Source organism: Cetorhinus maximus, chromosome 21 (assembly GCF_964194155.1).
Source record: "Cetorhinus maximus chromosome 21, sCetMax3.hap1.1, whole genome shotgun sequence".
Taxonomy (NCBI): domain Eukaryota; kingdom Metazoa; phylum Chordata; class Chondrichthyes; order Lamniformes; family Cetorhinidae; genus Cetorhinus; species Cetorhinus maximus.
In genome coordinates this window covers 13,088,381-13,110,468 of record NC_135899.1, presented here as the reverse complement: position 1 = coordinate 13,110,468, position 22,088 = coordinate 13,088,381, and the positions used below count along the sequence as shown (strand labels likewise).

General features: G+C 46.1%; 1 protein-coding gene across 5 annotated transcripts in view; it reads left to right on the top strand.

The window, feature by feature from the left end:
* Window positions 1-22,088, top strand: part of LOC144695689 (ras/Rap GTPase-activating protein SynGAP-like) — a 492,301-nt gene that overhangs the window by 462,787 nt on the left and 7,426 nt on the right. For all 5 annotated transcript variants that reach the window (XM_078566635.1, XM_078566630.1, XM_078566631.1 and 2 more), the window contains 3 exons: window positions 3,142-3,312; window positions 4,470-4,687; window positions 10,206-10,293. In XM_078566635.1, the coding sequence (XP_078422761.1) occupies window positions 3,142-3,312; window positions 4,470-4,687; window positions 10,206-10,293 (477 nt within the window). The remainder of the gene's footprint in view (window positions 1-3,141; window positions 3,313-4,469; window positions 4,688-10,205; window positions 10,294-22,088) is intronic.

Below are 22,088 nucleotides of genomic sequence, written 5' to 3'. Positions count from 1 at the left end.
TGTGCCTTTGCCTTCTTTATAAGTCTCCCATTTGGGACCTTGTCAAAGGCTTTGCTGAAATCCATATAAACTACATCAACTGCACTACCCTGATATAGTACTGAGGGAGTGCTGCACTGTAGGAGGTGCCATCTCTTGAATCAGACATTGACCAGAATCTCCATCTGCCATCTCAGGTGGATGTAATAGATCCCATGGCACTATTTGAGGAAAAGCAGGAAAGTTCCTCTGGTGCCCTGGCCAACTAACATCACTAAAGGAACAGATTATCTGGTCATTATGTCATTGCTGTTTGTGGGAGCTTGCTGTGCATAATGTGGTTGCCATGTTGTTCACAACAGTGACTACGTTTGAAAAGTACTAAATTGTCTGTAAAGTTCTTTGGGACATAAATTCAGGTTTGTCTCACTTTGAAATATGCTGCTCCCAGCAGACACCCAGCCCTTCGAACACAGAAAATATCGAACAGGGAGATAGCAGCTGGCCCATCCAATCTGTCTCACACTGTACACTACACGGGAACATGAAAAGGCTATTGGGCATTTAAAGCCTCTACCTCAACTCCATGTATTCACCTTTAGTCCATATCCCTCAATATCCTTAACGAATAAAACTTGATCAATCTCGATCTTGAAAGCTCCAGTTGACCCTCTTGACTCAACTTTTTCACATTACATAGAATTAAACAGAACTAACAGCACAGAAACACACTATTCAACCAACAGACCTAGTGTTTGCCTCCTCCCACTCTAACTCACCTAAGCATTTCCTTCTATTTGGTTCTCCCTCGTGCACTTATCTCACTTCATCTTAAGTATATCACTTCAGGTACTCTGTGCAATAGCTAATTAATTCCACTTTCTCACTATCCCAGGTAAAGATGTTTCTCCTGAATTCCTTATCAAGTGAGTAGGGATTTAAAACCCCTTACCATTGAATATCTTATATTCATTTCCCTCAGTTTTAAACTCCCCCACACATGGAAGCATCTACTCTATGTTTACCGCAGAGTTCCAGATTTCTTCTATCCTTTGGGTGAAAAAGTGCATGCTGAACAGCCTGGCTCTAAATTTAAGATTATGATCCCCTTTCTCCTCGATTTCCTTACCCTAGGAAAGGTTCTTAGAATTCACCCTATTGAATCCTTTTAACACCTCGATCAGGTCATCCCTCAATCTTCCAGCTGACAAGGACACTTCTTAACTGCCATAACCACTCAGCCTCCTGGGGGAGACAAGAAACCCCTGGAAATCCCTCTCTGCACTCCCTGGATGATTTCTGTCTCTTGGACTCATTTCAATGGCAGTGGCTTGTGTTACTCACTTGCCTTCCTATGGTATAGCATAATGTTCAGCCCAGCCAGGAAGAGGCAGTTCAGCTCCTTGTTGAGACTGCTTGGCAATTTGGTACTCACCATACGAACAGGCAACTTGTTTTAATGGGTGAAAAGTAATGGAATTTTTTACTCCAAACACCCTTGCACTGAGATTGAAAGCAGGCGAACATTTTCACCTGTCAGGACTCTCACTTTGCATGTCTTCCTTTACATACCACCCATGTTCAAAGGCAGACCGCCAACTGGCCTGAAGCTGAAGTGAATTGTGTGTTGCAGCTGTGACGTTTCTGCCCTTGTGAAACCTCTGAGCCACGCAAGCAGTCCAATGGGAGATCCACAGTTTGAAAATTCCAAGGCCACCAGAATCTCCCACCACCAGAACTGCAAGACATATAATTGCACAGCGCAGAAAGTGGGCATTTGGCCCACTCTGCCTGTGTGGCCCTTTGAAAGCTATCCACTTAATCCCACAACCCTAGTCTTTGAAAGAAAGAAGACTTGCATTTATATTGTGCTTTTCACAACCACTGGACATCTCAAAGCATTTTACAGCCAATAAGGTACTTTTGAAGTGTTGGGTCAGGACCCCAGGGATACCTTCCCTGCTCTTCTTCCAACTAGTGCCATGGGATCTTTTATATCCCCCCCAGACAGGCAGATGGAACCTCAGTTTAACATCCCATCCAAAAGACAGCACCACTGCTGGTGCAGCACCCCCTCAGTACTGCATTGGAGTGTCAGCCTGACTTTTGTGTTTATTTTCTTTTTCAAGTATATATCTAAATCCCTTTTGAAAGTTACTATTAAATTTTTTTCCACCTTCCTTTCAGAGCGTGCATTCCAGATCATAACGACTATCCATGTGAAAAAAACTCTCATCCTCCATTTGTTCTGTTAACAAATTATCTTAAATCTTACCTTCTGGTCATTGACCCTCCTGGAAACAGCGCTACTACCACCCACCCCATTCCCTAGCTCTTCTGAGCATATTTTCCCACCAGTTTCCCGCTGTCCTGACCCTGCCCCAAACCTTGGGACAGTTGACATTGAAGGGCTGGGCACCTGCACGGATTGCTGCATTCGCAGTTTGCCGTTCTAACTTGGTTGGATGGGAAAGGGTCACAGAGGCAGGTGACCAGCCCCCAGCTCTCCTAACTGGCTGATTCCAGGTTAGAAGCCCCCTTCATGGGTGGATTGTTCTGACTGAAGAACCCGAGAGAGATAGGAGCGAGTTTTCATTTTAAAGTCACCACTTCCCAGCTGGTTGCCGCCAGAATGCCAATGTTTGCCACATTTATTTTTTCCTCCAGGATATAGTCCCAGCACACAGGCGTATTTATAGTTTGTTTGGTGGGGGTGGGGGAGGGCGTTGGCAATGGAGGGGGGGCACTGTGGGAGGAGTGGGAGCAGCTTCTGTTTAGGTGACAGTATCATGTCAGCCCCACCTCTTCTAATGCCATTGGCAGAGGAGACAAGAAGCCCCTGCCTTCTCATTCCCAACATGGGAAAAAGTGCTGAGATCCCAGTGGAACCAGATCCCTCCCACTCCTCCCCCCACCCCACCACCATCCCATCCCCAAGTTCCCGCTTGTCTGGCCAGATGTCTCCCCAACCCTGCAATCTCAATTATCCGGAATCCCTGAAGCCTGAGTGCTGAGTGTAACATATACAAAACAAAGGAAAGAAAGTCAAGCCAGTGGACAGGGGGGAAAAAAAGGGCAACACTGTGCAATGTGTCAGAGCCCATTTTAACTTTTAAGGCCGGGTAAGGTGCTTCATAAATGCCATCTGCTTTTGTCCCTCAGGCCTCCCATTCACCCTCGACTCTTCACCCCGTCACGCCTTCAGAGCGCACTGTCGCCTGGGTGACCAACATGACTCACCTTTCTGCGGACATCGAAAGCTCGCACCTGGAACGGGAAGAGTACAAATTAAGGGAATACTCCAAGTCGATGGATGAGAGCAGGCTTGATAAGGTGAAAATGGGTCTGTGTTGGCAAGGAGGTTTGGTGTTTAGGGGAGTGAGGATGGCGAGGAGAGCTGAAATTAGAGACCTATAAATTGTCAGGCCAGTACAGTTTTCCTGAGGCTGATCCTATATTGAGGCAGAGGTCCCTAACATCAGACAATGAGCTCTAGCTACCTGCTGGATGTCCCAAGGCAGCTCACAATATGAATTTGGGGTCACTACGTCCAGTAGGTCAGGCAAGTCATACAAGAAGGCAGGGGAGGGAGACTGGGAGAAGTCAGCGATCAACAAGGAAGAGACCAAGAGAGGAGGGACTGGATAAGGCGAGCAATGGTGAAGAGGGCACTTGGGCAAGGGAAGCAATTGACAGGGGGAGCCGATGGATGGGAGCAGTGGAGAAGGGAGGGATCAAAAAGGGAAGAATGGGAGGGTGGAACAATTGAAAAGGTAGGCTGCTGAGAGAGGCTACGGGTAATATCGAGCGGGGAGGTGGCTGAGAGAATTGGGCAGTTTGGTGGGGGGGTTGGGGGTGGGTGCCAACCAGAAAGGGGAGCGATTGACAGAGAGAGACTCTGAGAAGGTGATGAATGACAGCCAGGGGCTTTAATGTGGGGTCAGGAGGAGCGCTCTTGCACCTTCTGATCCCACACTCAGGTATATTTTAACACAAGGGCACTGGATGCCTCTCTTTATGTCTATATCCATATTGGATTATTTACTGTAACACAGGCATAAAAAGGGGTAGCGTCAGCTAATTTCTAGACCATGCTAATCATGGTTTTGGATTTTACAAGGGAAGCATTTTGATATGGTAAAGAAAAGAGTTCTTTGTGTCTTGTTAATCGCTTTCGGCCTTAATTTGGGTGGCAACACATAAAAGAGGTGACACAGTGGCTGATGGGAAACCCAGGCATCCACATTCAGGGCGGTGCCACCAGGGTGCAGCCTCACCGTTCACCTGAGAAACAACCACAGCCAAACTGTGAAAGTTGCAGCTCTTGAAGGCTCCCTGCCAAAAATGTCAGGCTGTATAAATGTCATATAGGCTGGGGGTTCGAGCGCTGACGCCAGTCCCGCCACCAGCCCCCCCCCCTTCCCCCCCCCTACATCATGATGCATCAGGTTGCGTATCATCTATTCCCCCCCTGTGATCCATTTCCGCAGGGGCAGCAGACTCAGTACGAGGAGGAGATTCTTTCCCTGAAGGAACGGCTGCAGATGTCGAACCGCAAGCTAGAGGAGTACGAGCGGCGGCTGATGTCGCAGGAGGAGCAGACAGGGAAGATCCTGCGAGAGTACCAGACGCGCCTGGACGAGAGCGAGAACCGTCTACGCCGGCAGCAGGAGGAGAAGGACAGCCAGATCAAAGGCATTATCAACAGGTAAACAGCAGAGAGCTAACCCAACCGATGGTTTGGCTAGGAAACCTTCAGGGCCAGTGACCTTTAACGGCATTAGTATCACAAATCTCTTCGCTGACCGACATCCTAGGGAGGTCATCATTGACCAGAAACTCAACTGGAACAGCCACATAAATGCTGCGGCTAACAGACCAGGTCAATGTGATGAGTGGCTCACCTTATGATTCCCCAAAGCCTGCCCATCGCCTGCAAGGCATTAAGTGTGATGGAATACTCCCCGGTTGCCTGGATGGGTGCAGCTCCTACAACACTCAATACAAGCCAGGTATGGTAGTGTAATGGTCATATTGCTGGACCAATAAGCCAGAGAATACCCTTCAAATTCCGGAAACAAAAAGCTGGTAAAAAAAAACCTAACTGGTTCATTAACGTCTTTTAACCTTCAGTTTTTACCCAGTCTGACCTGTATGTGACTCCAGTATGTTTGACAGCTCACTGCTTCCAAAGTGGCCCAGCATGCCACAGGAGTGGACTGAACTGATATAAAAAATAAACTTCCTTCCTGGAGCACCTTTGCCACACGAACTGCAATGCTTTAAAAAAGATCTACACCAGCACCTTCTTCAGGTCAATTAGGAGTGGGCAATAATCCTGGCCTGGCCAGTGACACCCCACATCCCAAGAATGTAAAATAAGTTGGTACAACATATCCTGATCAAAATCACCAAAGAGGGCACTGCCCAGATTTCAATCCTGTCTTTGCCCAACACCCACCCAAGGGACATTACAGAGAATATACAGCATAGAAACAGGCCATTCTGTCCAACCACTATATTCCAGCATTTATGCTTCACTCAAACCTCCTCCAAATCTTCCTCATCTAACTCTTATCAGCATAACTCTCAATTCCTTTCTACTTCATATGCTCATAATTTTCCCTTAAATGGATCTATGCTATTCACCTCCCTGGTAGCGAGTTCTACATTCTCACCAGTCTTGAGGCTGCTTGCAACACAACTTTGCCTGCACAGAATTCTGGATGACGTCAGTATGTCAAGTCAAAAACAGTGAGGATTAGTTGCTCAAGACAGTGTATTCACACTTCATGCCAACACTAAACTTGCAGTGTAAACCTGGTACCATGGCCTGGATTTACTGGGAGTGCAGACATTCTCCTCTAGGGAACTTCTTTTCATTCTCAGCATGCTAGATTTGGGTTTTATTTATAATCTAACCACACTGTTGGAGCAAACAACATTTCACCCTAAATCTGTCTCAACATTGCTTAATAGGTCAGTATAGAGGGAGCTTGTATCTAACCTGTGCTGTACCTGCATTGGCAGAGTTTGATTGGACAGCATAGAGGGAGCTTTATTCTGTATCATTAGCCACATCTGAACCTGACTGAGTTAAATTTTAAAAAAGACACCAGAAATGCTGAAAATACCCAGCAAGTCAGTTAGCATGTGTGGAGAGAAAAAGAGAGTTAACGTTTCAGCTCGATGACCTGTTTCTTTCTGCACTGATGCTGTCTGACCTGCTGAGGGTTTCCAGCATTTTCTATTTTTGTCTCAGATTTTCAGCATCCACAGCACTTTGCTTTTGCTTGAGTTAAATGACAGCCGTGAAGAATGTTGGAGTTTTGCCACTGAAATACTGGGCAGATTGTGTTTGCGGCAGTAATCAATCATTAGCCTCCCTGGCTCCATTTGCAGAACAGATGTCAGGAACTTTCAGAATTATCAATTCCTAGAGACAAGTCAACAAGTTCCTTTGACTCCATGGAAACAAAAGGCAAGAAGAATTCTTTATGGTGCTGTTAACCTGGTTAACAAAGACGCTACCATCAATAGGTCTCCTGATCGGTCCTTGACTATGAATAGGCTCTCAGGGGACAGCAATCCTGACAGTATTAATTTTAAACAGAAACACAGAAGGTGGCATTTTCCAAGACCTCACTCCTGAGTTTTCCATTCAGCAGGACACTGCCACGATTTTTCATCCATTAATGTCAATGGATGGAAAATTGCACCCACAATTTCCCATAATCCAGCACTGCACAAAAGGCCAATCCAATGGAAAATTCCACCCAAGCAGCCACAATCCATCCATGTTAATCCCACCATTTCCCTCAGTCTCCCATTGTACGGGCTCAGCCAGTAGCATTTGCACCTCACAGGATAGGTTCAAATCCCACTCCGGGACTTGGGCACATAAACCGGGCTGTTACACAGCAACGGGAGTGAATCTTTGTCAGAGGCATCGGTCTGTGGATGGGCTGTTAAACAATCTGTGTGCGCATTGATTCGGGTGGATATCAAAGGAAGTCACCCTGGTGTTCCAGTCTTCCTCAACAAACCTCTGCTAAAAGCAGCTTGATCGGTCAGTCATCTCACTGCCGAAGAAATGCATTGCCAGTTCCTTCTCCGTCAATAGGAACTCAATCTTACTTTCACTAGATGTGCATTAAAGATAGGCATACATTTATGCAGCACCTTTCACAACCTCAGGATGTCTCAAAGCATTTTACCGCCAATGAAGTACTTTGAATTGTAGTCGCTGTTGTAATGCAGGAAATGTGGCAGCCAATCTGCGTACAGCAAGCTCCCACAAAGTGCAATATGGTGATAACCAGTATCAGAAAAAGCAGATTATTTGGTTGAAAAATAAGTAACAGCCAGGAAACCAGGGAGAACTTATTTTCTCTTCTTCAGAATAATGGCATGGGTTCTTTTATGCCCGCATGAGAGGGCAGAGGGGGCATCTGAAAGACAGCACCTCTGACAAAGCAGCACTCCCTATGAACCTTGTTAATTTAGGAAGGTCAGTGTTAACCTGGACGGTTTGTTAGGCTGTTGGAAGCCAAGATTTGCTTCAAGAGATCCAGGAATCAGGCCAGATGCTTTTCGTGCCATTCTTTCATACTGATTTCTTTTTATAATTAATTCTCAAGATGTGAGCATTGCTGGCAAGACCCTTATCCGTGCTGTCCTTTGGATGGTGTTTTTGGACTGCCTTCTTGAACCATGAATGAGTGGTTTGAAACAACTGAGTGACTCACTAGGCCAATTCAGAAGTGGGGCTGGAGTCACAAACAGGCTGGATCTAATAAGAATGGTAGGCTTCGTTGCTTGAAGTGAACTAGTTTGGTTTTACAACAATATAAAAGCTTTGTAAGCACTTTTACCGTTACCAGCTTTTCATCTCTAACTATCAAAAAATTGAATTCAAATTGCCAAACTGCTGTTAACTGGTGGCAGTTAAACCAATGTCACCTCTGTCCTCTCAGGTGGATGTAAAAGATCCCATGACAATGTTTTGAGGAGGAGCAGGGAGTTCCCACTCGTGTCCTGGTTAATATTTATCCCTCAATCAATGCCACTAAACCAGATTATCTGGTCATTATCATGTTGCTGTTTGTGGAATTTTGCTGTGTGCAAATTAACTGCTGCATTTGTTACATGACAACAGTGATTACACTTCAAAGATGCATAATTGGCTGTAAAGTGTTTTGAGATGTCCTGAGGCCAAGAAAGGAGCTAAAAATTCATTTTTTTCACTGCACGTCACTGAGCCTCTGCAGGCTTTTACCAGCCACAAATTATAACACGCATTGTGACTTTCACACAAGTACGGTTCGTCTGTTGCTGTGATGATATGGAATGAGCTGGATACCACAGCAACCAGGCGCCCTAGGGTATTACAAAACCACTTCTTAAAGCCATTCTATCATATAAGGAGGACATATGTTAGCGGATGGTGCCAAATTGCGTGGGAAAACAGGATGTTGTGAGGAAAGGAAAGCATTCAACGAGGCCTACAGATACTTAGCAACTCAAGCAGTTGAATGGCAGATGGCATTCATGATTCTGAAATGTAAGTAACTGCAAATGGACTCTAAAAATAAATTTTGGGCTGCATAATATAGAGTTTACGAAAGGAAGACAGACTTGCATTTATCTACTGCCTTGCACAACCTCAGGATGTCACGAAGTGCTTTACAGGCAATTAAGTATTTGACTTATGGTAAATGATATAATTTGGAAACGAGGAAATCAGTTTGTACACAGTCAGCTCCCCACAACAGCAGTGCGATGATCAGATCAGGTTTTAATGATAATGGCTGAGGAATAAATATTGAACAGAATACCAGGCACAACTGCCCCCTTCAAAACACTGCCATGAAATCTTTTAGTTCCATCTAGGCGGGCAGATGGGTCTTGTCTTTGGAATGAGATGTTAAACCGATACCCCCAAAAATGCACTGGAGCATCAGATTTGATTTTGTGCTCAAGTCTCTGCAGTGGGTCTTGAACTCACAGCCTGAGGCAAGTACTACTAATTGAGCCATGGCTGACCCCTTGAAGACCATTAAAGGGTTAGATGCTTAAATATGTCTGATGCCATAAGTGGATTCTGTTATATAAGTCATTACATAGGAATGGGAGCAGGCCATTCAATCCTTCATTATGTCTCCTCCTCGCATCTTTAATGGTGAGAGCTGGGCCGCCTGCAGCGTCTTCTACTCATAACTTATTCTTCCTCAGGGCCTAAGCACATGAACGTCTTACCAGCCTTCCCAATTTTCTACAGTCTTCACTCGTTCAGAACTCTAACTTTAGTTCACCTGGGACCTGGCTGCGAACCAGTCATCTCAGCTGCTTATTTCAAACTTGGCACTATGGACCTTCACTCTCTACCCAAGACCTAAACTTTTACAAATAGCTTATTAGACCTTAGCTGTGGTATTGTGTCTAGTTCTGGGCACAACATTTTCAGAAGGGTGTCAAGACCTTGGAGAAGGCTGAGAGCAAAGTTAGCTGAATTATGTCACGGAATCATTGAATCTTACAGCACAGAAGGGATCCATTTGACCCTTTGTGCCTGTGTCAGCATTTAGAGTTATCCAGCTAGTCACAACCCACCTTGCCTACTCTTTCCTCATAACACTGCATTTTTCTTTGTTTCAACTACATAGCCAATTCCCTTTTAGAAGTTATTATTGAATCTGCTTCCCTTACAGGCAGTGTATTTAGATCATAACAATCTCATTGCATCAATTAAATTCCTATCAGCACCCCTCTGGCACTTTTGCCAATCATTGTGCCTTAAATCTTTGTCCTCTGGTTACTGAACAGTGGACATTGTTTCTGCTTAATCACTCTATCAAAACCCGTCACGATTATTAATACCTCTGTTAAATTCCCCCTTTAACCTTCTCTGCTCTATGGAGAACAGTCCGACCTTGAGTAAGTCTCTCCACATAACTGAAGTCTCTGGTACCATTTCAGTAAGTCACCTCTGCACTCCCTCCAAGACTTTGGCATCCTGAATCCCAGAATTAATCACAATACTTCAGCTGAGGCCGAACCAGTGACTTATAAAGAAAGGAGGTTTTTGTTATGTATATATGGATAAACTTGTGGTTTGACACGAAGGCTTAAGCATGAAATGAGTGTAAATGTTACTGACTCTTCGACCAGTACCCCACACCTTCTCCTGATTGCTGAGCTGTGCTGCCTTTTGTTTCTGCCCACAGGTTAATGGTGGTGGAAGACGAGTTGAGGAAAGACCACGCCAACATGCAGGAGGCCATTGATGCCAAGCAGCGGATAATCGACGTTCAGGTACAGAAAATCATCACCTCAAAGATCAACAAATGACACTGAGGGAGAAGCGCCAGCAATTCAGTCTTGCCGGGATAGGACGACTCCGGTCAAACCTCATCTGAACAAACTGCTGCAGGTTTTCTTCCCTCCTCCCCAACTACAAGCAAAGGGGGTTCCTGCCATGACTTGTGTCACAATTGAACAGCTTTCACTTTCTAATAAATACTCGGCAGGTAGGCCCCTACTACCATCTGTCCCTCCTTAGATAGCATTCTGTTTTCTATTTTAGAACCAACGTTAAACTCGCCCATTAAAATGGCAGGGGGCAGCTGCACTGGCAAAGTTCGGGGAAAACTGGCTGGTGTCATTGCGGAAATCTTTGGCAGCTTTCAGTGACAAGCGCATCTTTGTGCACTGGGGAGGGAGCAGGGCAGAAGTGGGGTGACCCCCATGTTTAAATTTCCTCAATTTTGGAAACGCAGCTTGATTTTGGTCAGCCGCTTGTGAGATTGTGAAGATGAGGTTTGACCGGGGAAATAGTCTGATAGTAAATAGGCAGGGTTCTGCCCTGGTTATGTACAAGTGGGAAGACCAGGAGGCCAATGGTAACCTCACATGTATGTTTTTGTTTCTGTTTAATTCCTCTACGCGATCGCCCACCACCGAAATGAATGGGGTGGGTGGGGGTATTAGCTGGCACGAGGGGATGAAGGGCATGCACTCTTAAGTGGTCACGAGGCTGCTCACTACCACAAGGTGTGCAGCGATTTTGCCAACATACACTCAGGTTTGTCGCACTGTTTACACTAATGACCTCTTTGGAGTAGGCCGAATGCCGGTATAGTTGCCGCTCAGGTACCAAACCAGACCCACCACCATATTCCCCGACTTCCCCACCAAACTCTCTGTTTCCTAAAGCAATGCACCCCAAATGGATCCTTGGTGCTCTGGCAATGTCTGGTAGTTGTCAATAGCAGCTTATCCGATGGCAGTCTGGCCGTGCAGGAGCAAGGAGAAGCACCTCCATGCGCAAAGGAGAAGAGGAGAATTCAAACACGTCCATGGACTCAGCGTTGGGTGATGGCCCCTCCCACTTGGTGCTGTAAATTACCAACTGGACTGAGGGCGGCCAAGTCACAACAATGGCACCCGGCTACTTGTATATACTGAGCTGGTTTAAACCATTTGGAAAGGAATTAAGGGAACACACTTCACGTGCTGATAAATTGCTCCAGAAGGGCAGCGAAAGGTGAGGTCAGGGCAAGAGCACCTACTGAGAACAGAAATGAGAACAGCCACAAATTTCAAGGTGGCAATGGCGTGTCAATGAGAATAGGAAAATGGTTTGGGGCGGGGGGGGGTGGGGTTGGGTGGGAGGGGTTGGGAGGAAAGAGGGGAAATTCCATCTCTACCTTGCGCCACCCAAAAATACCCCAGGCAGTTCTCAGTCTGTGAAGAGCGAAGGCCAGAACTGTCCAATTTGTTACAGGAGATTAGGAAGCACAGCAAGGTTCATTCTTTACTTGGGAGTGACATGTGGCAACGATTGAAACCTGGACTTGGTGTGGAGAAGGGAGGAGAGAGGGGAATAATAATACCAAGTTGGGTCAGTTTTTTAAACAAAAGTATGTTTGAAGTTGATTTCCTTTTGACTATTCAGTTCAGACTTGGTTCTCTTTTACCTGCTTTGTGGTTTGAAGCCCCAGTCACGTTGCAGTGCTGTATTCTTCCCCAGCAAAATGTTTTGCATTAGTCACTGTGTGTCTCAGCTCTTACTAGCTGCAGACTGAACTTCCAAAGTACTTCAGTATGTTTGTCAGTGCAAATGGTATCAATCCTGCGACTTTCACAGCCAGTCACACATCCTACTGAGTTACTCCCGATGGCTCTGATGGTTCATTTGATGCCTGGTGTTACATCAACAACAACTTGCACACATATATAAAACGTACTTAATGTAGAAAATGTCCTAAAGCATAATCAGACTACAAGTGACACCAAGCTAGGATTAGAATGGGTGACTAAAAGCTTGGTCAAAAAAATGGTTTCAGGGAAGGCTTTTGAGGAGGAGAGGGAGGGAGGTACAGGCAGAGACATTTAGGGAGGGAAATCCTGAAATTAGGGGCTATTCAGCTGAAGGTAAGGCCACCAATAGTAGGACAAAAGAAGCCAGGATGCAGTGTGGGTCAGAGATGCAGAAATCTCTGAAAGCTGTTGGGCTTAAAGATGTTACGAAGATAGGGAGATGCAAGTCCCTGCAGGGATCTAAACATGAGGTTGAGAATTTTATTGGAAGTGACAGGTCAAGCTGACCTGAGGAACGATCCCTGGTTTGTGCTGACTTTAATGATCTGAGCTGCAAGCAGCATTTGGAGTGCGACAATTAGTCTCAGAGTGCCATGGAAGGAGGAAATTAGCACTGGGTTCCGACTCAGAGGGTCCCATGATGCTTCTCTGTTGATTCCCTCTAATGAAGTGATTACAGTCAACCAAGGCCGCTTTTGTAGGGGGAAGGGTTCCCTTAATTACCGCACCCCAACAAAAGTCAGGACTACCAGAAAAAGAGGATGAAAGAAAATTGGAGGAAGCAGATGAGACGCCAGTCAGATGGCTTGGCTGATAAAGTATATATACCAGGTTTGAGGAAGGGGAGCAGCTGTTGTAGAAATTGGGTCTGCCCAGAAATGTCCCAAACTTGCTATTGATTGCTTTTCCTAACCTTGGCGCCACCATCCCATCCACCCAGCCCCACCTTTCTTTAAGGTTCAATATCACCAAATCACCTTTGAGCGAGGTCAGACCCATCTTTTCCTTACTTCCAGCTCCATGCCCTGTCAGCTTGTCAATCAATTTACAACTCCCTCTAACAACAGGACTTTTATGGGTGAAAATTAAAACTATTTCTAGTCAATTAACTAACCTAACCTATTGAAAAGGCCATTTCTCTCAGGATAGGTAAGTTCAAACGTTGAACATCTGTCAATGTAATTGCACTCTTTTGGATCTGAATCATTGACTTTGTGCTTTGCTAGTATTTAGGTAAGTGTAGATTTTGAGTCACTGATACCCTATTAACACAGCAATTTGGTTCAAAAGAATCGGTTGCTATTTTGCTGCTGTTTAGCACGTCAGGGTCAGCGATGCTTTCTTCCTGTTGTGATTTGGTAGCTAATTGATTGGCTGTTGATTTTGGGTGTTTAGGTAAGTGCAGATGTTAAGGAGGTGTCCAGTCATCAATATCCCATTCACATCAAGGTTGGTCCAAAATGATTTGCTGGTGTTTAGATGAGTGTAGATGTTGAGAGCGCATCTAGTTCTCACCGCCCTGATCAGAATATCTGCATTCAGCATTAATGGCTGTAGTTTACAATGTTTTGGAGAACTGATCTAATGATTTGCACTTTTCATATCTTATTTTCACAAAGGTGCTAGTACCCTCAACCGTGTGGAGCTAAAGTTCAACTCTGGTGGGGGCACAAAGCAGACAGTCGCAGATTGGGCACTTTTATATGCCCTGCCGGCGGTCAATGGAAAAATAAATTAGGCAGATTGTATTAGGGGTGGTCCAACCCCTATACCAATTTTGTGCCCCGGTTAAAGATGAATTTTAACCCCCTGATTGTCTCTTCAGGATTTTTGTAAAGTGTTAGGCAAGACCATGTTTATTAAAGGTACCAGTGCTGTCTAGTGCCATTTGGTGCTGATATTGCTCCATATTGTTATTCAAATGTAATTTCAAAGAATTTGTTAGTGATTTCTGCTTCTGGCGGCTTGAAATCAATGTGGATTATGTTTGGTGAAGCAGTACAAAGTTGGGTAGTGCAGGTTACGTCCCTTGTGTTCCTGCTTCTTTCTGAAATGCTTCGCTTTGGGTACAGCAGCAAAAGTCTGAAGGGTGCAGTGAGCTAGCGCACCAAACAGCTCACATGTAGAAACCTGGTGACGAGTCCTGTATTATCAATGAGTTTGGACAATCTCATCCCAGCTTCAATTAAGCACCAGTCACAAGACAAAGCCCTCCACATCATTCCTAACTACAAATGAGTTTTCTGAGTCAGGGGATGGTTAGTGTGTGAAATTATAACAATCAGTGGTACAGTGAAGTTGCCTTCATGAAGGTAAAATACAGTGCTTGGAACAATATGAGGGGAGCTTTACTCTGTACTTAATGCAACCTGGACCTGACCTGGAAGCATTTCGATGGGACAGTATAGACGGAGCTTCATTTTACATTTAACCCCGTGCTCTTATCTGTCCTGGGAGTGTTTGATGGGACAGTGTAGAGGAAGACTCTGTATCTAACCCTGTGCTAGACCTGTCCTGAGAAAGTTTGATGGGACAGTGTAATGGGAGCTTTACTCTGTAAATAACCTCGTGCTGTACCTGCCCTGTGAGTATTTGATGGGACAGTGTAGAGGGCACTTTACTCTGTATCTAGCCCATGCTGTACCTGCCCTGGGAGCGTTTGATGGGGCAGTGCAATGGGAGCTTTACTGGGTCAAATTCATGCAGTACCTGGTCTGGGAGTGTTTGATGGGAGTGTAGAAGGTTCACCCTTGTGGCTTGTGGCTGATACCAAAGAATGCGTAGGAATCCAGCCTGTGTCAATCTGTTGGCCAACACTCAATACGAGTGTGCATGAGAGATGCATGGTTTGTCCGGACTGGGGTGACGATCAGCTTTGTGTGTGGCACCAGGTCATCAATACAGGTGTTGCTTCCAACACGGTGCTGCTACCTGTGCCATCCATCTACAAGCCAGCATCCTGCAAAGGAGCTGTCAGGAGATGTCTAGGAGTCTCTCCACAGCAACAACTCAAAAACAACCGATACACCTTCACAAGAGTGCTGGAAGGGCCGACTGCACCAGTGCAGCAACAAGAATAGTGATCCATCTTCACAATAGCAGAAAGGCATAATGTACTCCTGGCTCGTAACTCTCACATCCCAGAGCACACTGGAGCAACATTTGTATGAATGCATGTTCATTCATTATTGAAGTGAATTCACAACACTGGTAACAAGAAATAAAAAGACCACACATGTATGGACATAGCACCTTTCAAAACCTCAGAAGGTCCCAAAATGTTTTCGAGTCAACGAAGCACATTTAGAAGCTTAGTCACTGTTGTAATGTAGAAATTAACCAATAGAATGACATCAAATCTTCAACACAAAAAAATAGACCATTCAGCCCAACTGAGGTTTAAGCTCCTTATGAACCTTCTCCCACCCCTTTTCATATCACCCTGTCACCTTCCATTCCTTTATCTCTAAGGTATTTAACGGGATTCCCCTTAAATGCATCCATGCATATCCTTTTCAATGGGGAACAAATCAGAATCCTCCTGTGTGAGGGGTACGTGGGTCTTGTGATTCTCACCCCCTCCAATCTAACAAGACCAGAGGTGAATCCGTTCACCAGTCCGGAACCATGTTGCCTGAACTGCCACGCAGAGTCGCCAAGCCTCCAGGAATTGCTGTATGCAATCCTGCAGAAAAATCACCAGGACACTAAAAAAGATTGTGATTTAAAAAAATTTTCTTTGAACCTTACTCTATGCCAGGTATAAAAATACTGAAAATGGGAGGGGGAAAAAAGGCTGTTTGGCTGACAGTCAATTGGGTGATGAGTCTTTTTGGTTTGCAATTGGCTTAAAAAGGCAGTGCGTCACAGGATGTGTTGGCTGACGAATGGCTGGAGCATGGGGGGCAAGTCATGTGACGAAACCTCCAGGAATACATTTAATCACAGTTGGCAACCCCACTGCGAAGTGAGACTGAGCACAGAAGTAATGCATTCTTCAACATGTGGCACTCTTACCTGATGTGGTGTGAATTATCGGCTTTTCAGCGTATCTCCAAATCAGCTTAGAAGCTTTTTATTTTAAAGCGTTTTACTTTTGGCAGCAAATTGACCCATCTTAAATCTGTTAGCGAAATCCCAGTCTTCGGACAAGGTCAGATTTCAGACTCATTTACTTTGAGTTAATGCGACACCGCCATCAGTTGGTTAGAAAGGAGTACTGCAGGGAAAGAAGGGATTGCCTGTCAATATAAAGTTCACACAAGACTAATACGCAATACAAGGTTGCAGGCCCATCCATCCATACAGTGCCTCTGTTAACAGCACCCAGCTCTTTCTCCAGAGACCCGATCCAGTGCCCAATCCATATGTCGATCACTCTGTCAACCTACAATTTGCCTGTGACCCTAGCCTCCCTCGCCACCCTGTCCTAACTCTCGCAGTTTTAATTTGAAGTACTTTGGTGGATTTTGTCTTTTCCAAAACCATTTCAGGAGCCTGTTCACACGACAACTCTAAAGCCATCACGAAGGGGCCTTGGCCACTTTTCTTTCTTTGTGCCATCTGTTAAACTTGTGGGGTGGATCTAGGGGTGCAAACTGACTCAGAGGTGAAGTAGGGCACGTTTGCTTCATCCATAGAACCTTGTTTACTTTGTTAGGTCCAGGCCCAGACACCCGATTCAGGTTGTGTTCAAGCTAGGCCTGCACTGCTGTTACAAAGTGAAACCATTTTGCATTGATGGGACCATTATAATGTAAACACAGCATATACAAATCTCTGTAAGGTTACTTCTCAGCCACTTTCCTTCAATGCGTAAAGTCTCCAGTTTTTCTTTTGGAGAAGGAAATTTCTTGTCTTTTCCGCAGTCTGATTGACATGCCACTCGAGTTGACTGTCCTCTGAAGTAGTCCAGCAAGCCAGTTGTGTCAGTGTCACAAATGCTGGCCTTGCCAGTCAAAGCCACATTCTGCAAATTTTAAAAAGGTGCAGGGTACGGTGCAAGTACGGCATCCTCCAACTTAATGCCGGAAATTTCCGTGGACCTGCTTCTGCTCCACCACTGCGACTTCCCTGGCGAGCTGCAGGCTTTGCAGAAAGCAGTAGTTGTTGGTGAATCAGCATCTTGGAAGAGAAATTCAGTTTATCTAAGCAGCAGAAAGCGTGCTGCCGGCTAATTATCACCAAATGTGCCTCATTGTTCAGCTGTCATCGCTCTCTGCCCCTGGTGAGATCTCTTCTGGTCCTGTTGTGCAATGGTGCTTGTGGGTTCCAATGAACAGACATGCCAGTCACAGGCGTTGGACCACATGTCTCTGTTCATAGAATTGAGAGATCAGTGAGAGGAAAGCCCCCAAACCTCCCCACCCCCAACTAGGAACTACAGGGGCTGCTTGTGGCCAGCCAAATAAATTAACTTTGTAGTGACGATAAGTTGTGTTTTTGGTGTGCGTGTTATGCAGTCCATCAACTTTACCAGTCAAACAGCAATGTCAAGAACATTAGAGAAACAGAACACCACTATTATTCAGTGAGTCATGTATTCCAGAAAAACAGGACTAAATTATGAGAGAAGTGTCAGGGCAGTTTTATAGAGAGGATGTAGATTGTGTAATAGGACTTACTTGTATTAACATTTGGGAAGTAAGGATTAAGAAAGGGATTCAAGTAGAATATTTTTCTACCCAAAGCGACAGGGTTATGGAATAAGTTACCGGGGCAGATCATATAAGTAAGAAGCTTTGAATCAATGGCTTTGCAAATCAGCTGGAAATGTTTCACATGAAAGAAGGGATTATGGCGTTTGGAGAGATGAGTTTGAACTCTTGAACAGGGGAAGGCTCTGTAGGAACCCAGTTTAACACGTCCTAAGAACACAGAGGTTCATATGGTCTCCAGTTGTTGGTGGTTGTACAATGGAATTGAAAAGATGCTGATGAGTGCAGTCCCGACAAATTCAGCTGGCAAGTGTGAAGCACTTGTTCTGAATACAGTGGGGATTGGGAGATCCTGGAGGAGGTGGGGGTGGGGGGGGGGTGAGTGGAATGAGAGTGCAAGTGGGAGGGGGCAGGGAAAGAACGGGAACAGTTTTTGACTGAATTGTAACGGAATAGGATCTGGCTGGATATGTGCAGAACAACACCCACAACACAAAGAAAGGAACATCGTGGAAATATGTTAGGAACATAGGGATTGCTGGCTGTTACATGATATAATGAAGCTGTTTACTGATCATAGCAATAAATCTCCGTCTATTAGTCTACAAAAGACCCAGTCATGACTTGAGGAAAATCATGGAGAAGAGTTTTGGAAACCAGAGATTCAAAATCAACTGTTTCTCCCAAATGTTCTACACTTACCACATGTCATGCCTCAGACAACTTAACTGTTTCCCAAAATACAATTTTCAGACAGAAATCTGTCCAATTTTGCATTAGAAAGAATCAACACTATCTGTTCCATAGCCCTAATAGGGAGAAGCCTATTCCATAGATAGCTTGCTTGTAAAATATTGGGGACCATTTTAACCAAACTCGCCAGGCTAGGAATCCCACGGAGTCAGGTGGAAAGTCAGTTTTACGCCCTGTCCATTGACTTTAATAGAGAGTCAAATCAGGCAAGACATAAAATTAGCATTGCACCCAATCCCATTAGTTCCCAACAGGCAGGCCAAGTTAAAATTGCCTCCTCCATGTCATTTACAAAGTAGCACCCCTCCCCCTTTAAACAAAATGTCAATTTATAGTAAATTCACATCCAAATACACAGGAACTATTGTATGCAGAGCTGAGTCATTCTCAAGAGTGAGTCTGATTGCTGAAGTAATGCTTCTTCCTTCATCCAGTTCATTGCGTTCTTGAAGGCTAACTCTCCATTCACACACTATGTTTGTTTGCTTTAGTTGCACTGCCATGGTACTTCACAGATTGACATCTTACCCATGGTCATTGAGCGTTGACCAGGTCATGTTTCGTTGGCTGCCTTCACAGGAAGTCAAGAACTGGGTCTCTGTGGGGGAGGGGCAGGCTGATTTGTGGACCCGCTGGGTCTAGTGACTCACTCACTATTATGCTGGTCTGTCCTTAGTTGGCCTATGTGAATAAGCTCTCTGCCCCATTTAAAGGGACTCCACTGTTGGAGGGAGGGGTGTGGTCATCGCATTGTATAAGTACCCAGCCTTTGATGCCAAAGGGATGTAACCTGGACATCTTTGCTGGGGAAGGGGAAAGCTATAAAATTACTGTTTCTTAGATAGAAAAGCAGGAAGGGGGTGCCAGCTGCTGTGAAGACCAAGTTGGTTGGGCGCTCAGCAACAGCGAGAAAAGAAGCTGCCAGAGCATCCCTGTTAGCGGGCAAAGTAAAAAGGCAAGCCGACAGCAAGAGGGGTCGGCCTAGGCATAGTTGGAAGGCGCCCACACAGCAGTTGCAGACAAGCTACAGCGGACGTGTGAGGATGGCGCAGGACAGCCGAACGCGACAAGCCATGACGGCCGAACGCCCACCCTCCCTCCCCCCGCCCCGGTAGGAGTAGAGTAGCCACAAGTAGCAGTAGCCAGAATGATGACGAGCTGCACCCCACCATAGCCGTGTTGTTCCCTTGATGGTGAACGGGGCGCAATTTTAACCAAACCACCACCGGCCCCGCCGCCTGACAGGGCAGAGCGCGCCACTGGCAGGTTTTACGCCCCCGCCCAGATCTCATCCTCCTTTGGTTCGAAGTCGATAGCGGGCTTGGTGCCAAGTGGACCTCCCGCCCTGTCGCCAGCCAGTCGGATTCCCATGGCTTCAGCGACCCCCACCCCCCCCCCGCCCCATCCTCCCCAAGCGCCCGTGAGGCCAAGCGGCCAGCGGGAGGTCGTGGTGTTCTGTGTAATGGCCACCACAGTTTCCCCGGTGTGAGGACAACAGCTACCGTAACCTCTGCTGTAAAGGCTGCAGAAACTGTTTGATGAGCAACCATTTTGGAAATGCAGCATCTAATAACTAACACTGTTGCTTTAATTATTGCAATATATATATATATATATCTACATATGTATTCAATATGTACGTGTGTGTGTGTGTGTGTGTGTGTGTGTGTGTGTGCGATATACCTTCATGGTATGGAAATTGTGCCAACGAATAGTACTAATATTGCAAATACATATGTAAATTTCTTTATTTCTCTTCCTTTCCTCTTTTCTCCTTTCTTACTCTTTTGCACCTTCTTTCCTCTCCTCCACCCTCTCCCCTCCCCCCCCACCCTCCCCTTCCCCCTCCAAACCTACACTTCTCTCTAATCTGCCTGCCTAACACGTTTCAACCCCCCCTCTGGAAGTCAATGGAGCATTCCTTCAAAAAAAAGCAAAATGGCTTCCCAGCCCCGCCCGCCGCCCACCCGCCGCGCCCTCACCGTGCCAAGGACTATGCTTCGAGCCGGATCGAGGCCAAGTTCCGCGGAGACCCCCGCCTCATCCGCCGTCAGGCCCATCGCTTCGAGTACAACCTGGAAGGGGGAGGGGGGCAGCAGCTGGTCTGACATTGAGCTGCCTCAGGTTTCCATTGGCGCGGGGGGGCCTACTGAGGGCGGTGTTTAGACCACGACGCCCCCCCCCTCCTGGTAGATGACCCGGGCAGGAAAAAGAATTCTCAAATTGGCTTGACGGGTTTTTTTTGGGGTGGGGGGGGGGGGGGGTGGGAGGGGGGGGGAGGGAGGAGGCGGGGGGGTGCACGGGAATGGGAGGGCAAACAGGGTATTACACTGATCACATTTAATGTTTTTTTTTTAAAAAAGTATATATATATTATATATATATATTTATTTATATATAAATTAATTGCGGATCTACAGTCAAGATTGCCCACAGGGCCCGGTAAGTGGGGTCACACCTCGGGCTGGTGGTTTTGATTGTGTGGCACATTGTTTTAGCCGGGCGTGGGAAAGAATGCTCCGTTCACATACAGAAGGGGGCAGGGGAGATGGTCGCGCCGTGAGGGCCTTAATGACCGACTCGGAGGCGACTAGAGAACCTTGGCTGGAACGGTGTCTTGCGCCGCCTATACCTCCTCCGACATTTGAGGGCAGCAGACCAGAAGGTACGAGACAAAAGGAAGAAAGGGAGAAATCTTTTAAGCTGCAGCATCCCTGGCTTTCAGAAGATCTGAGGGCCCGCGGAGATGTGCGAAAAGTTCCAATGTCCAGCGGTGGTCACCTATGATTGAGCCGCTCTGTGGGCCGATAGAGGTATTTCACGTGGTTTGTTGTCTCCCCATCAAAGGTGGGATAAAGGGCACTGAATAAGAAACGGATTGGAGGCCAAATTGGTGGTGACCGTTTATGTTTGATAGTGGTGGCGGGGTCTGGGAGGGTGGTATGGGGGGGGACAGAAATGGGCAGATATTGGACCTTATTGCACATCTCCAGCAGGCCAGCTGTTTCAGAGCTGTCAGAAATCAAATCTACACAACATCTTCACGTGTGAATGTTTTCATGGACCTCTTGCAGTTTTGCCTTTTCACCCTTCCTCCCTCCCACCACCAAAAGACAAAATAAAGATTTTTTTTTAAATGAAAAATACAGGGGGTGGAAACATCTTGATTTGAAGGCCTTGGTGGAGTGGAAGAAGCTTATTTGGAGAGGCCTGTAAGGGGCCAGGTTGTTGGGGGGTTGGGGGTGGGGGATAGTGGAGGACAGGACCCTGAAGAGCTCCTAAGTACTGAGGTCGCCATCTTACTTGGTACAGGCACTACTGCAAGGTCACTGACGCCCTCTGGACTGGTACTCCATCAGAGAATCTTGAGCTAAGACAAGGACTTCACCGAAGATCTTTTCACACGTGTCTGCAAAGTCGATGTGAGGTGGTGTGGCTTCTTTTTTTTTGTGTCTGTCTCCGTGCGCGTATGAGTGTCTGTACGCATGTCCATTTGTCTTTTCAAGCAGTATTTCCCCAATGACCCATGTCTCACCACATGACCTGTCAGCTCAGTAGCACACAGGCGCCCCATATCCTGTTGTCAACTTTCGGCTT